Source organism: Oreochromis niloticus, linkage group LG3, assembly GCF_001858045.2.
Source record: "Oreochromis niloticus isolate F11D_XX linkage group LG3, O_niloticus_UMD_NMBU, whole genome shotgun sequence".
In the NCBI taxonomy this organism is placed as follows: Eukaryota; Metazoa; Chordata; class Actinopteri; order Cichliformes; family Cichlidae; genus Oreochromis; species Oreochromis niloticus.
The window spans coordinates 23,877,933-23,891,109 of record NC_031967.2 but is presented as its reverse complement, the minus strand read 5'-3'; the positions used below and the strand labels follow the sequence as shown (position 1 = coordinate 23,891,109).

At 46.9% G+C, this 13,177-nt stretch overlaps 1 protein-coding gene across 9 annotated transcripts; it reads right to left on the bottom strand.

Annotated features, from left to right (window-relative positions):
- Positions 1-162: 162 nt before the first annotated feature.
- On the bottom strand, positions 163-12,448 carry rbm14b (RNA binding motif protein 14b). Of its 9 annotated transcripts, none has more exons than XR_003219053.1 (5): positions 11,943-12,113; positions 7,015-7,370; positions 5,706-6,753; positions 2,115-5,476; positions 163-1,347 (listed from the first exon to the last, which is right to left on the bottom strand). XR_003219053.1 is itself a non-coding variant. In XM_005453175.4 (5 exons), exons 3-5 carry the CDS (start codon positions 7,361-7,363, stop codon positions 5,146-5,148), a joined length of 1,728 nt encoding a protein of 575 aa, XP_005453232.1. In that variant the 5' UTR covers positions 7,364-7,367; positions 8,852-8,962; positions 12,193-12,448; the 3' UTR covers positions 163-5,145. The 9 variants fall into 9 exon arrangements, 7 of the variants coding, with proteins under 7 accessions (XP_005453232.1, XP_005453229.1, XP_005453230.1 ...); XR_002061314.2 differs by having other exon boundaries at positions 163-1,286; XM_005453175.4 differs by lacking the exon at positions 11,943-12,113 and adding exons at positions 8,852-8,962; positions 12,193-12,448 and having other exon boundaries at positions 163-5,476; positions 7,015-7,367.
- Positions 12,449-13,177: the final 729 nt, after the last annotated feature.

The window sequence follows — 13,177 nt, the reverse complement described above, 5'->3', positions numbered from 1 at the left end:
TTGTTTTTGTGCTTTAGTTGGTCCTTTGTAGTAAAGTGAAACCGAGTGATTGAAAGCAATGAAAACGGACACACTTGTTCCTCTTTGTGGTGAGCTGTACTATTACCCCCTTTCCTGTTCGAGACAGTTTTTCAGCCAATCAGCATTAAGGATATCAGGATATGTGCTTTTCGGTCTTTCACCACATCTACACATGGTCTCTGCATCGATCGAATACCCACAATCCTTCTCTCTAGGCAAATGTGCACTAATGTAGGACTATGGATCCTGCACTACACGTCCAGTCCTCAAACACTAAATCCTACACAGCGGTCCTTTGGAGAGAAATAATACTGGCCTCTGTGTGCCTCTATGTGCATCCACACGGGTGCTCTCAGATGATTAAAAAACTTAATGAGTCTGTGAATGCAAAAAATCAGTTTAACTGGATTTTTGCACTTTGTATCCAAGCAACAGAGACAGATTCAAGGGCTCGTTATTATTAGCACAGACACTGAGCGCGACAATGTTTTCTTGGGGTAAGGTTCTGGCCAGTGACTCTATTATGGGATGCTCCAAGATCAGAAAGGTGAGGTTAGAGAGCAGCTTTGGGCCAAAGGATCCTTCCACTACCAACTCACCTTACAAGTTACTCAATCCTCCCCACCTCCTTTTAGTTTGTTAGGCGGACAGAAAGGCAGCGCCACGCTTGTCTCGACTCCGTCTCGCAGCGGTCAGAGCAAATGCGAGACAAACTCATCTGACATACAGCGAGTGTGTGCGGGACTGTGTGTGTGCATCAATAGTCTTAACAGGTAAGAATGCAGACGAGGCGTGGCTGTTAAACAACAAAACAGAGCCTCTGTGAGTCAAACCGGCGTGACGTCTCATTATTTAATAGCCACACCTCATACAAGTCACTCATAGCACATATCCAGCCGGTCCAGCTGACACCAGGATTAGAGAAACAGAGCTGCCGTACCAGAAAAGTCCTACAGGAGTCCTGAGATTGGTGAGAATCTACAGGTCAGACTGGCCTCATTAGCTCGGCCGATCTTATAGGACGTTTCTGATTGGCACACAGGCTGTGAGGGACCCAAGACAAACCCCCTGTTGGTTTATCTCGTTTTGTGATGGCGCTAAGGTCTTATGGGAGTTACGATCCCTTCCACAGCTGTGTGGCGCAAACCCATCATTCAACAGTTTCAGCAAAGCGGCTCGTCCAACACTGAAGTCTCTCTGTGTCGTGTTACTGAGTCCAGCGGCGAGCCACCACACATACACTGTCCGTTGGCACGCCCAGGCCACTACGGTAACAAAAGGAGGGTGGGTGGGTAGTTTGGGTTTAGGTGGGTGGTTCTGGGAAGTCTGAGTCCGAGCCAGAGCCACAAACCCAGATCCAAGGTGGTGGTGGTGGCGGCGGCGGTGGCGGCGGGAGTAAGGGGGGGAAGAAAAACAAAAAAGCGCTGTGTATTTGTGTGTGAACGGCGGAAAGGAGAGGCGCACAGGAGGGAGGGCGGGGTTAAGGAGGAGGAGGTGTGAGAAAGGGGAGGGGGAAGGAGGAGGGAACCGGGGCGGGCAGGGAAGGGGGCAAGGGCGGCGAATACGGCGGTGGCGAGGGCAGGGGGAGGGTGTGTGGGGTGGGGGCGTCAAGCCTCACCAATCAATGAAATACCACCCACAGAAAAATAAACAAACAAAAAACGGCTTTCCTTCTCTTTAACACACACACACACACACACACACACACACAAACACAGACACACACACTCCAGCAGGACAGAGGGCACGCCAGTCGCCTCCTAAAGCTGATTGCAAGACTTGACTGAGACCTGTGCAGGGGTCCTAACCCCACCCAAACCCTGCCCACCAAACCCACAGAGGAGAAGCCCAAGGCTGTAGCCGCGGCACTGCCACTGCAGCAGAGGAGGAGTTACGGACTGGGGGAGGTGGGGGGAGGAAGGTGGCAATGGCAGTGTGGAGAGGAGGGAGGTGGGGAAGGAGTGTTTGTTCAAGGCACAGTCAAAGGAGGGGCGGCAGGTTGGGAGAGGGGAAGTCAGTGCTCTTTATCATTTCTTTTGCTGCTGTTGTTGCGGTTTGTTTGTTTTTTTTTTTTGAAAACTTTTTTTATTTACCTTGGTGGTGAAGAGAGAGAGAGAACGAGTTCCCGCTGCGTTGGCGTCGCGCTAAAAGTCGTCCCCATGGCTCACGCCGCCACGCTCACGCACGGCTGCACCCCGGCCGTTCCAGGCGGCACAGTGACCTATTTCAGTTGAGATAGTTAGTCAAGAGCTGGACTGACGTGGGGCTTGTTTGTTTGTTTGTGCGGCAGAGTTACAGATTATCACACATGCAGGTCTGAGAGCAGAGAGGACACAGAGACACACGGAGAGGGAGAATTTGGTACAGCAGGGGAGAGATACCAGACCAGACCAGACCAGACACACACCCATCAAACCCCCCTCGCCCAAGGAAACAGGACTGCTCCACAGATCAAAATGCACCCAGGCCATTCTATCTGTGTGCCTCTCCCCAGCTCTCACTGTGCCAAAACATCATTTCTACAAGAAAAATCCTTTTGTTTTAACTTTTAATTTTACAGAGTCAGAATGAATCACTGAAATGCTTCTCAAATGCAAATTAACCCCAAAACCCTTTGAGACGGTTGAGTTGGTTTGCACTGAGTTTGAGAGGCTGGAGAGAGGAAAGGAGCACCAACCCGCACTTACCCCGACCAAAGAGAGCAAAGCTGGGCCAGCATCTACACCTGTCTCCCCCTTGGGTCCCCAGTCAAATGGGTCTGGTGGTCATTTTACACAGGAGAAACAGATAGTGGGAGAAGAACAACATAAACAAGAAGAAGAAGAAGGGGAAATGTCCAAACCCTTTGCTTTCTTTTACCACATTAGTGTCAGCCAAAACATTCTTTATTATAATAAGGTTTATAGTAATACATATTCTCAATAAAAAGCATGCTGATTTTTTTTTTTGAATGATTTTTTTTTAAACTTTTGACTTTTTATATTTTTCTTAAAAAGAAGGCAAAAAAAAAATTAAAATACTTCTCTAAAAAATACGATCTCAAACATGGCAAACAAGACATTTCGCAAACCACATAGTTCTACAAAGGATGCAACTGGTATGTGTTCTGTATATACGACACAGAGAGAGATTACACCGTGAGATGCAAAGAAGTCACTTAACCGCTAAAAAACAAAAGAAAGAAAGAAAGAAAAAAAAACACAGGGGGAGAGAGAGGAGGGGAGGAGGAGAGGGGAACGGGAGGGCAGTAAAAGGGCGTGTGCAGCAGACCGCCGTCACATAGCAGTTGCAAAATACTTTGAAAGTGGCTGTTTTAATGAAATGCAGAGCTACGCGGGTGGGATTTGCCACTCGTGAAAAGTCCAGTTCTACAAGCTCCAACAGATATATTAAAACAGACACTTTCTCTCTTTTCCTTTTTTTGCAGTCACAATCTAAAGCTGGTCTGGTATTCGGAGGGTCAAAGAAGCACGTGGACGACACTGCCCCACCTCTCACTTCATTGGTGCTATCACTGTTTCTGCTTTAACCAGCAGCTAGTAAAGTAACGAACCCGTGAAGGCTCGGTTTGTGGCTTTTTCTTTTAAGAGCTGTGAAACAAATCCTACGCAGGAGTCCCAGAGAAAGCTTCGCTCGCTCTCCAAGCCTTCTGGATACTAAAGCTCTGGAGGTCGGGCTCCCCCCGCCCTCCTTGAAATGATTAAAAAATAATGTCAAAAGCACTTAAAAATGGGAGGTCCCTCCACTTAATGCACTTCACTCGAGGCTTTATAGGCACATGATTGAGCTTGTCACATACCATCGTGGTTTCTAACAGGATGCGATTAAAAGATCCTTTTGTAAACTGCTCCCTCAGTAGTAACACATTGATTTTTTTTTCCTCCTTTCCCCACCGTTTACAGTTCATCACATCCCAGGCTGACTTACGTCACAGGTAAACAACAAAAAACACATTTACACTATTTTAAAAAAAGGCCTCTGAAAATGATGGACTCGATACGGAACATCTACAAAAAAAGTCACTGTCGGTAATGTCTGGCTCCTCCCCCTCCAAACTGCTGACCCTATCCCTTTACAAGGAGCGGGAACTGCCGACAATAGAAGAGAACACAATAGGAAAGAATAGACATTGAAATTTGCTGTAAGAGGTAGGCAGCTGTAATTACAAAGAGCGAGAGAGGGAGAGGTGAAGCAGTGTCTTTCATTGCTGCAGTTAGAGTAAAGGTGGAGTGGGAGGGGAGGGGAGGGGGTTCAGAAAAAAAAAAAGGGGGGAGTCAAAGGGGAGATCCAAACATACATTACAGTACGTTTATGTGTGCTTTACTCTTTTTTTTCTCTCCTTTCCTTTTCGGCAAGGCGCAGTTTTTTTTTTCTTTTTTTGCTGCTGCGTTTGTGCGCTGCAAGGTCAGCAAGCCCTCACCTCTCACTCGCTCACACGCAGCCCACGTCACATTCAAGACAAAACGTCCCTCGAAAAAAAACAAACCAAATAAAAAAAGAAGACTCAACCTTGGTTCTGCCGGACGGGACGCAGCGCAGCCGTCACGCGCGAGAGCGTCGCCCTGACTTTCCATCTGGTTACATTGCAAATTGAAACTCTTCAACATAAGGCAAAAAAGGTTTCAAATTAGCTGCCCTAACAGATCATCTAGGCCTAAGGAGGATGGCTGATGTCGTCTATCGAAGGTCTCGGCCTTAGAAAATCATAACTGGGTTTGCGGAAATAAAGGCATATATGAAACGGCCGAGCGGGGCGGCCTAATACTGGCACAAGTGTGAGACTGGCACGATAAAAAAGTAAAACTGAGAAGCACAAAGAATGCCCGCGCGACAGATGAAAGCCTCCCTTTCGGTGGCTGCACTGTGTTTGCGTGCAAACTGAACCAAGGCTGGCGTATCAAGTTTCTCCTAAAGCAGGTTAATAAACCAAGGAGTCCCCAGTTTAATACCACACACTTAGAGCCCCCAGACACACACACACACCCACACACACACACGTACATACAGCTGCTGTAAGGTGGTCAAGTTTGGGGTTGGAAGAGGAGATTGGGGTGGGTGGGGGAGGGTGAAGGGTGGGAGGGGTTCAGGGCAAAGAGGGAGGGGCGGGCAAAGAGTTGTGTGCGACTATCGGAAGGGGGGCTCAGGCGTGTGAAGGGAGAGTTCGGGGCGGCGGAGGATGGCCTCCTTGCGCGTGGGCGGCGGCAACGGCGGCTCATACACCCTGGGCGCAGCCATGGCGGCTGCCACTGCCGCAGCGGCGGGGACCACTGGCCTGAGTGCGTCCAGCGTGGCGACGGGCTGGGCTTGCATCGTGGGGACAGCCTGAACTGCTTGGACCGCTTGCATGGCCTGCATTCCCGGCATGCCAGGGATGGCGGTCACTGTGCTCGGTGATGGGTAGGCATACTGGAACTGTGGGTACTGCTGTAGCTGCTGGTAGTACTCCGCGTAGTACCTAAGACAGGGGGGGACAGAGATGGTTAGGTTAAGGTCAAATTTAGTTGAAGAGAAAATAGCTTGCAAGACAGTGAAACACGAGTTAAAACCACAAGAAGAACATCAGATTTGTAAAGGTGAGCGAGCATCTTGAAAGAATCATTTTAGAAAATGTGAAAGTTAAAGATCTCTCTTATTATTTCACATCTGCTGCTTAGGAGGAAACAGAATCAAAGATTATATCCTACCTGGCCATGGGGTCCTCTGCGGCTTCCACTGCCTCTTCAGCTGCTCGACCAGCTGGCGTGGGGAGCAGGGGTCGGCGTGGCTTGGCCCTCTGGTACATAAATGGCTTCATCACGGGGTCCGGAAGCAGAGGTGCCGACCTCCGCAGTGGACTACGATCCCTCTCTCCGGACTTTGCCACAGCTGCTGCTGTGGCGGCAGCTGCCGTCTGCTGCTCAGCCACAACCTGCTGGCCCTGGGCGAAGTAATGCGCCTGCCTGGCAGCCTCAAAGATAGCCGTAGTCGGGTCCGCTGCTCCCATGGCGCTTAACTGAGCGTAGGCTGGTGCGGCGGCGCTGTAAATCGTAGGCGCTACAGAGTAGGCAGTATTAACGGCGGCCGCCGCTGTTGGCATTTCTATCCCAGGAGCCGCGGCCAGATAGACAGGGTGGTTGGCCATCGTCGGGGTGTAAACCGGAGTCGTGTAGGCAGCGGCAGCGGCAGCAGCAGCGGCGGCGGCTGCTGGAGATGCAGCCATCTGACCGTAAATATTAGGTGTCATGGAGCTGTATACCTGCGTGGCCCCTGATGTGAGAGCAGCCTGATTGGCCACTGTTCCGTAAAGCTGATTGGCAACGTTGGCACCGTACACCTGGCTGGCAAGGGCACCATAAACAGCTGGATTTACCGGGTTCCCATCTGTGCGTGTCCCGGTGGTAATCCCCGTGAGAGCAGCATAAGTGGGATCAAAGGTGGAGGTGTTGTAGACTGAATTGTGCACGCTTTGTTGGACCTGCAGCGGTAGGCCAGCGGCTGCAGCGGCGGCAGCAGCCAAGACCGCTGCCTGACTCTGGTACTGCTCCAGAGAAGGTTTCCCCACAGGGCATTCTCCAGCATAGTGGCCCTGCTTCCCACAGTTTACACACGGGATCTTCCCCGTCGGCGCCTGCTTGCTGGGCTGGACCTTGGAGAGCTCTACGGACAGGGGCCGGCCCTTGAAGGAGGTGCCGTGCAGGGCTTCGATGGCCTGTAGTGCATCTTCCTTGTTTTCCATGTGAACAAAAGCATAGCCTGTGGAAAAGCAATGGCTGGCTGTGATTCAGTGCACTGATAATAATAAAGATCACATTTGCTTACTAGTAAAAAGAACTGTGCCAAAGGCAAGTGCCCTATCACAACTTTACAATCGGGCCATTAGCTTTAACTTTGAACCTTGCACTCAGGTGTCACGTCTTTTGCAGGCGCTCCCAGCAATTCAGCAGCTGTAATCAAACCATAAAACAGAATCTAAACTTCAACTTCACTTCAGCTGTGAATAAAATCCTGGCTTACCTTTGACTTTGTCACATTCGAGGACTTTCCCAAACGTCTGGAACAGCTGCTGGAGGTCTTCTGTGGTGCACATGCCACTCAGATTACCCACAAACACCTTGGTGGAGTGCAGCGGCCTCCCCCTCGATTCCTCCACCACCAAATTCCGACCGCGAAACTCCCGTCCATTGAGCTCCCGGATGGCCCGCTCCGCAGCACCCTCCCCCTGCAGATGCACAAAGGCGAATTGCCGCAGCACACTGCAGCTGACCACCTGACCGTAGGGTTCGAAGATGGCCGACAGCTCTTCCTGCGTGGTGTCCAATGCCAGGTTACCCACGAAGAGCTTCACTGTGTGGCTCTTGTCCATGGCGCTGCTGAGAAACAGAGGGAGCGTTCGCTTTGACTGTTTGTTTAGAGATAAGTGAAAGGATTAGCAACACGGTATGACTATCAGCTGCCCCAGACGTGACAGTTACTGAGTGAGCATGAAGACACACCTTTGGCTCAGTGTTAGTCTGACAAGGAGACGACTACAGGGGTGAAAAGCAGACACAGTGTATGAGCGTCAAAAGCTTGGAAATCTAATTATCGCCAAGCTAAAGCTTTTATTTATTGTTGGCCACCAAAAAAAAAAAAAAAAAAAATCACAGATGAAAGAAGCGATCAATTTTTAACTTAAAGAGTAAAAGAGAAAAACCCAGAAACTTGTTATTTGGAGAAAATGTTCCACACACACATATATAAACGCACTCTTGATAATGAACCTTTATGCATGAATGAGCAGTGAGATTAACATTCAAATTCCTCAAATGAATACCACACTGACCACAGATTTGCATCAGAGTTGCCCGCTGAGGTCAGATAAAGTCATATTATTTAAAAACAGAGCAGTGGAGATCGTGCTAGCGAATAACCGCGAAACATTTACAATATATGCCACAGAGATCACAGAGTTCGCTTAAGGAGACGTCGCTCTCACTCGCGAGAAGCAGGCTGTGACTACCCATGCAGCTATGAGTCACCCTCATACAGAGGAGACAGACAGGCGAATGGAGCATTTTGCACCAACAACTTCAAGGAGCAGCGCTGCTCCTAAACTCACGACGCATTTATAGTGACTTTTATGAATCCTGGTGACGCATTTGGGGCTGAAGATGCTGCTTAAAGAGGACCTATCACAGTTTTCCTTATATTTCTGTCACACATACACTCTTATAACACCAAATGCTCATATTATTGTGGTGAAAGTTTCATGTAATGAGGTCCACATATGTAGAAATAATCTCTGAGATAAATCAGGCTTAAAAGCTCAGTTTGATACAGTGTTGTTGATTCTTGGTTCTGTGTGATGTCACTAGAGGGAATATACCTAATATGGTCATCTCAGGCACAAATATGGATGTAGCGTTCAACTTTCTGATAAGTAAAGCTAATGTCGAAGTCCCTCAAACATGCATTCATTTTAATAGCCAGCAGGGGGCGACATCTGTGGTTTCCGGTTGTGTAGGCCTCTATGGGAAAATGGTCTTCTGCTTCCTCGCTCTGTGACCTCGGCAAACACCCTGCTGATGACTAAGACCTCGACTATACTCTACTGTGGACTCGCTCACCATTTGATGACAACGTTTATGTTGAGCGGACCTGAATGGACCCTAGCGGACTGACAGGGAAAGCATAAACCCGGCCCTAAGATGCATCCACACCAGAAGAGATGTGGTGATCAGGGAGCACATAAAGTAAAAGAGGACAGCTGGTGGCTTTAGCATCTTTTCTCAACTTCCAGGCGACTGTCAGTGTGAGCACAGGATAGTGTTGATTGCCATGTGACCTGTCAGTAAGCATATTAGTGGGTTACCTAGGCAACCGGATCCTGGAACGCTTGCAAGTGATGAGCCGTCAGATTGTAAGTGACACGAGAGGAACAAATCGCTTCCAGTGGACGCAGTGTCTCTTGTTTTAGGTCATACTGCAAAGAAAATAAGTGAATTTTGTAAGATGAATAGATAGATGGATATTTTCCTTAATGATTAATTATCTGAATAAATAACCCTTTGATTTTGTTCACACTTAAGATGTATTTTACCCATATTAATGCTTCATGTTTTCAGCAGCATTATGAATAAAAATAAAAGTAGTATAATCTACAATAAACAAAGTTTTATATGGAACAGTGATAAAATAATATAAAATTATGTTAAAGAAAAAACTGACACAGTGCAAAACAGATCTTTAGCAAATAGTAATGCAAAATTTGGTGATTCTGAGAGTCAGAAAGGAGGATTATCCCGCGTACGCTCTTTGGATAATGACTTGTCAATCATTAGACATCAGACAGCGAGCTCGTGTCCTAGGGCTGTTCGATATAACGATATATATCGGATGACGATATGAAAACGTCTATCGTTTCATTTTACGCTATCGTTTGTTTCGTGGTGTCGCAAAATAAACTGTTTACGGCAATATTTTTTCATTATTTTGATGGTCACTGTAGTGGCTATATTAATTTCCTAAAGTTCTCTCTTTCTCTTATATTTAATATAACCACACTACAGACGGACAAGCGCTTGTTTGTATGCGTTGTCGTTAGCAACAATGACGGTAAAACCACCGCATGTCTGCTTGTTTATTTTCCACATAAACCTTTCACAATAAAGCTCAAGATCCTGTTGAGACTTTTCAAAATAAACTGAATCACGTGAAAGATGCAGAGTTTACGGATGAGAAGCAAAAAAGAGCCGTCAGGTGCTAAAAAATAAACCTTAGACTCAAACGTTAGAACAGGCTTTTCCCCGCAGCACGCCGTGTAATAAATACTCACAAAGAAAACAGCGGCCGTTACAACCTATGTCTAAAAATGTATCGTTTCATGCAGCAGTTAAAACACTCGACTCCAGGTACGCGACGCCCAGCTGGAAACACTTCACGCAAGTCGAGCTGCCCGAGATTCACAGAATTTACAGAAAATGTTACATTTTTGTGATTTATATCGTTATCGGACGATAGATGTCTTAATATCGGGATATGAGATTTTGGTCATATCGCACAGCCCTATCGTGTCCACAGTTTCAGAGTCAGTTTAAAACACAATTACTGAACAGGGTGGAAAAGGCATGTTAGTGCATTCCCTAAATAGTGCTTGTAGGTGTGGTTAGTTTTGCACGTGATTTACAAAAGTTGCTGCGTTTTCCGAATACAGGCGCAATCAGTTCATTTCAATATTAAACACAAAAAATAAGACAAGCTTTTTTCTCCATTAAATCTTAAATCAGCAGCAAACTGTGTGTCACAAACAGTAAATCAGTTTGCACACTTGATTTATATATTTTCCTCCCTGTATTTTGCACCTTCAGAAAGGAAGCATACATATCCGACATGGTCAGTCTTACAAGTCTCAGAGTTCCTCCACCTCTTCCTCCATGTCCACCTCTTACACACAATCTTGTCACTGGGCTCTTTTCTGAATACACACAGTACTTCTTTCTATGCCACAACCCACTTTGTGCTGTAACACATTACTAAATCTGACCCTAAGATGACAACATCATTTAAAAAAGTGTGTCTGTGCTCATACCTCTGTATATGAGCACAGAAGCTCTGCCCATCTTCGGTTTAAATTTAGTTTTGTTTATATAGAGCCAAATCACTGCAGAAGCCACCTCAAGGTTGTGATTTTAAGACCCCACAATTATCCAGAGAAAACCTTAACAATCAAGCCACCCCTTTTGAGCAAGCACGTGGCGACAGTGGGAAGGAAAAACTCCCTTTTAACAGGAAGAAACCTCTGGCAGAACCAGGCTCGGGGAGAGGAGGCCATCTGTGACAAAGACATGCTGTGGAAGAGAGCCAGAGATCGTTGCAGCGAGGTGTATAAACACACAGTGATTCAAAAAGGTGACTGAAGAAGAACCACTCGGTGCATCATGGGAATCCCCCACCAGCCTACACCTAATGCAGCATAACTAAGGGAGGTTTCATGGTCACCTGGTCCAGCCCTAACTATATGCTTTATCAAAAAGGAAAGTTTAGCCTAATCTGAAAAGTAGAGATAGTGTCTGTCTCCTGAATCCAAAGTGGGAGCTGGTTCCACAGAAGAGGGGCCTGAAAACTGAAGGCTCTGCCTCCCATTCTACTTTTAAATACTCCAAGAACAACAAGTAGGCCTGCAGAGCGAGAGCGAGCTGCTCTAATCGGGTTATATGGTACTATAAGGTCATTAAGATAAGACGGGGCCTGATTATTCAAGACCTTGTATGTGAGGAGCAGGATGTTGAATTGTTTCTGGATTTAACAGGCAGCTTCTGTTTGCGAGGGGCAGCCAATCAGAAGACAGGTTTTCAGACAACGGCTGCACCAGGATTTTCTTCAGTTGTAAATAACGCAAATCTACGTGAACAGGGCCTAAGAATAAAAATATGGAGCTAGAAGCGAGCATAGTAGGGATCCCCTTCACTTCAGCCTGGACATGTTTCACAGGACAACCCCAACACCACAGAACTGGGTTTCTAGGTTTGTTGGTTTGAGCATACCGAATACACCACCACCTTCACCACCACAGATACCCGCTCTCCATACTGGGTGAACCCCGCTCACATACAGTATGGCTGCTGCACTAACACTGGGTTCAAGTGAAGCATAAACCAGAGGTGGTGGTGGGGGAAAGCTGTTTTCTGATGACGCAGCACGGCGCTGAGTCGACACATTTTCCACAGCTCGCTTTATTTACCAGCTCACAAATAGCGAAAAGACACGAGATGAGTTGGTCGGACAGGCTGTCCGTGTTTTTGTGAATGGAGACACGAGAGGGAGAGAGAGCGAGATGCTTGTTTGGTTCCGCTCGGCGATTCAAAGCAAAGCCAAACAAAGTCCCGACAGCCAAAAAGCCACGGACGCATTAAACACGCTTACTTTCACTTCCGATAGCGAGTCGTCGATGATCAATATAATACCTGATACAACGGCATGACTCTCGGTGGCAGATCGATACAATGTAACAACACATTTTTTCTCCCTCCCCTTCTTCCTCCCGCACAGGAATGAATACAGTGAAACGGCGAGGCGATCTAAAGCTCTCTGTCCCTACAACAGCGCCGAAACCAGCAGCCCCCCCACAGCTTTCAGACGGCGGGCTTTAACGAGCTCCCACATGAGAATAAGAGTGCAGAAAAGGCGATTAAATAAAAGGATCTACCATCTTACCTAAGCGGTGCTGTGTTTCAAAATGGTAGCGCCTGCTTCCGTTTGAACGTCGGGCATACTGCTGGAGAGGCTGCAGAGGGGGAGGGCTGCTGCTGCTGCTGCTGCTGCACCGGGAGGATGCTGAACCCTCACAAAAGAAGAGCCACCAAAATGACTCAAGCACACACAGAGACCCGCATGAGCCTTTGTAGTGTATTACAGCTGAACAAAGCCCCCAAGCAAAAGCGAGGGGGGCTCAATTAATGATGGCACGTTTACTTCCAAGTGCGGGATTATTGTTTATGTGGGATCCGAATATCGATAGTATCGATATCAACACAGGTATTGGTACTGGATCGATACTGGCCTGATGAGATCGATATTTTTACGTATTATTTGTTGAGTATGCAGCCCACTGAATTGTGTTGTGTATTTATTTATTATTAGTTGGGTGGTGGGTTGGGTGGAGGTGTGTATATATGTTAGGGGAAAGTGTACAAAACCCTACTGTATTATTTTATTTATAGCCCATAGCAAATTTAAACAACAGAAGTTGCTTCAGAAACATTTATGTTTCAGGTCGCCAAAACCCACATTTGAAGCATGTGGCAATGAACTATTGTGTATTGTAAAAATCTGTGTTTTGAGGTCACTGGTGTGTGTGCAGATTTTGCAAATTGATGATGATTCATCTCATAAATAACACACTGCTCCCTAATACATAAGCTGCCTTTATAGGTTAAAAGTATCGGTATCAGTATCAGTAATCCTGGCCCTGTATTTACAGTATCACACAGCACTAGTGGTCCTGATTAAAAAGACACACTAATTGATCCGTACTTGTGTTGATTTATTTAGCTGTAAATCAAACGTGGATTTGTGATTGCTGCTTTGACATTAGATTAAAAAAAAATACAGCAGTTTTTGGGTGTCCAGCTATAACAATGAGTCTTCATTCAAAGCTCAGCCACTTCAAACAGAAAGAGACAATGACAGAACATTTACT